The sequence below is a fragment of the Oncorhynchus masou genome, unplaced genomic scaffold, assembly GCF_036934945.1.
Source record: "Oncorhynchus masou masou isolate Uvic2021 unplaced genomic scaffold, UVic_Omas_1.1 unplaced_scaffold_2231, whole genome shotgun sequence".
NCBI classification, from domain to species: Eukaryota; Metazoa; Chordata; class Actinopteri; order Salmoniformes; family Salmonidae; genus Oncorhynchus; species Oncorhynchus masou.
In genome coordinates this window covers 45,630-47,000 of record NW_027008705.1, presented here as the reverse complement: position 1 = coordinate 47,000, position 1,371 = coordinate 45,630, and the positions used below count along the sequence as shown (strand labels likewise).

General features: G+C 41.2%; 1 protein-coding gene across 1 annotated transcript in view; it reads right to left on the bottom strand.

Annotated features, from left to right (window-relative positions):
- Positions 1-260: 260 nt before the first annotated feature.
- LOC135533122 (musculin-like) overlaps positions 261-1,371 on the bottom strand; it is a 1,858-nt gene continuing 747 nt past the window's right edge. The window contains exon 2 of the mRNA XM_064960530.1: positions 261-569. Within this exon, the coding sequence (XP_064816602.1) occupies positions 492-569 (78 nt within the window). The 3' untranslated portion in view covers positions 261-491. The remainder of the gene's footprint in view (positions 570-1,371) is intronic.

The window sequence follows — 1,371 nt, the reverse complement described above, 5'->3', positions numbered from 1 at the left end:
AATGTTCTCCTTGTCTTGCCTTAAGAGTGTGTGTCCCCCCCCCCCACCATCGCTTTGAAGAAACTGGCCATTCTAGATGCTTATCGGCAGATTTATTAAAAAATTATAAACATGCTCCCAAAGACTCTCCTTACTGCATTACAAGTAAAGTTGGAATAGAGTTCAAAGTGAATCTCTGTATGAGAGAGAGAGAGAGAGAGAGAAAGAGAGAGAGAGAGAAAGAGAGAGAGAGAAAGAGAGAGAGAGAGAGACAGAGAGAGAGACAGAGAGAGAGAGAGACAGAGAGAGACAGAGAGAGAGACAGAGAGAGAGACAGACAGAGAGAGAGAGATTTTTATACAAAGGACAAACAAATACTTGAAATTAGTTCCAAATGGCAACCATCCTATTTCCAATATAGTGCGGTACTTTAGTGCACTATGTGAAGAATAGGGTGCCAGCAGCCAGGGTAGAACAGGACAGTCCCAGCAGAGAGGGAGGTCCCTCATGTCCTATGAAATAACTCCACACAGTCCGGCTGCAGACATTTCCTTGTTGTCCTCTGATCTTCCTACCACAAATGGCCAAGTCTGTAGAGAGGGAGAGAGAGAGATAGAGAGAGAGAGAGAGAGAGAGAGAGAGGGAGAGAGCAGGGAGAGAGAGAGAGAGAGAGAGAGAGAGAGAGAGAGAGAGAGAGAGAGAGAGAGAGAGAGAGAGAGGGAGAGAGCAGGGAGAGAGAGAGAGAGAGAGAGAGAGAGAGAGAGAGAGAGAGAGAGAGGGAGAGAGCAGGGAGAGAGAGAGAGAGAGAGAGAGACAGGGAGAGAGAGAGAGAGAGAGAGAGAGAGAGAGAGAGAGAGATTAAATACATAGACAGGTTATATTAGTAAATATTGTAACAACAAAAAAAGACAGGAGGAATAGGAATCCTATTTGATTTACCATCATGGTGCTATTATATTATCTTAGCATACGTAATTCAGTCCCAAAGTAGACTCATCAATGGTCTAACTCTCATCACCCCTTCATGCAAAAAGCAATGGATGAAATTCTTTTGTTGCGTTTTCCTACACATTTTAAACAGCACATTTTCCTACACATTTTACACAGCACATTTTTCTACACATTTTACACAGCACATTTTTCTACGCATTTTAAACAGCACATTTTCCTACACATTTTAAACAGCACATTTTCCTACACATTTTAAACAGCACATTTTCCTACACATTTTAAACAGCACATTTTTTTCTACATGCAATAGAATGAGTTGGTCTGGATAAGATTGTCTGCTAAATGACCAACGTTTAAATGTAAAAAAATATATATAATAGACATTTGTGTCTTTCATACCCAAGTTGACAAGGTCTGTGAACAGACCGAGACATTGTCTAA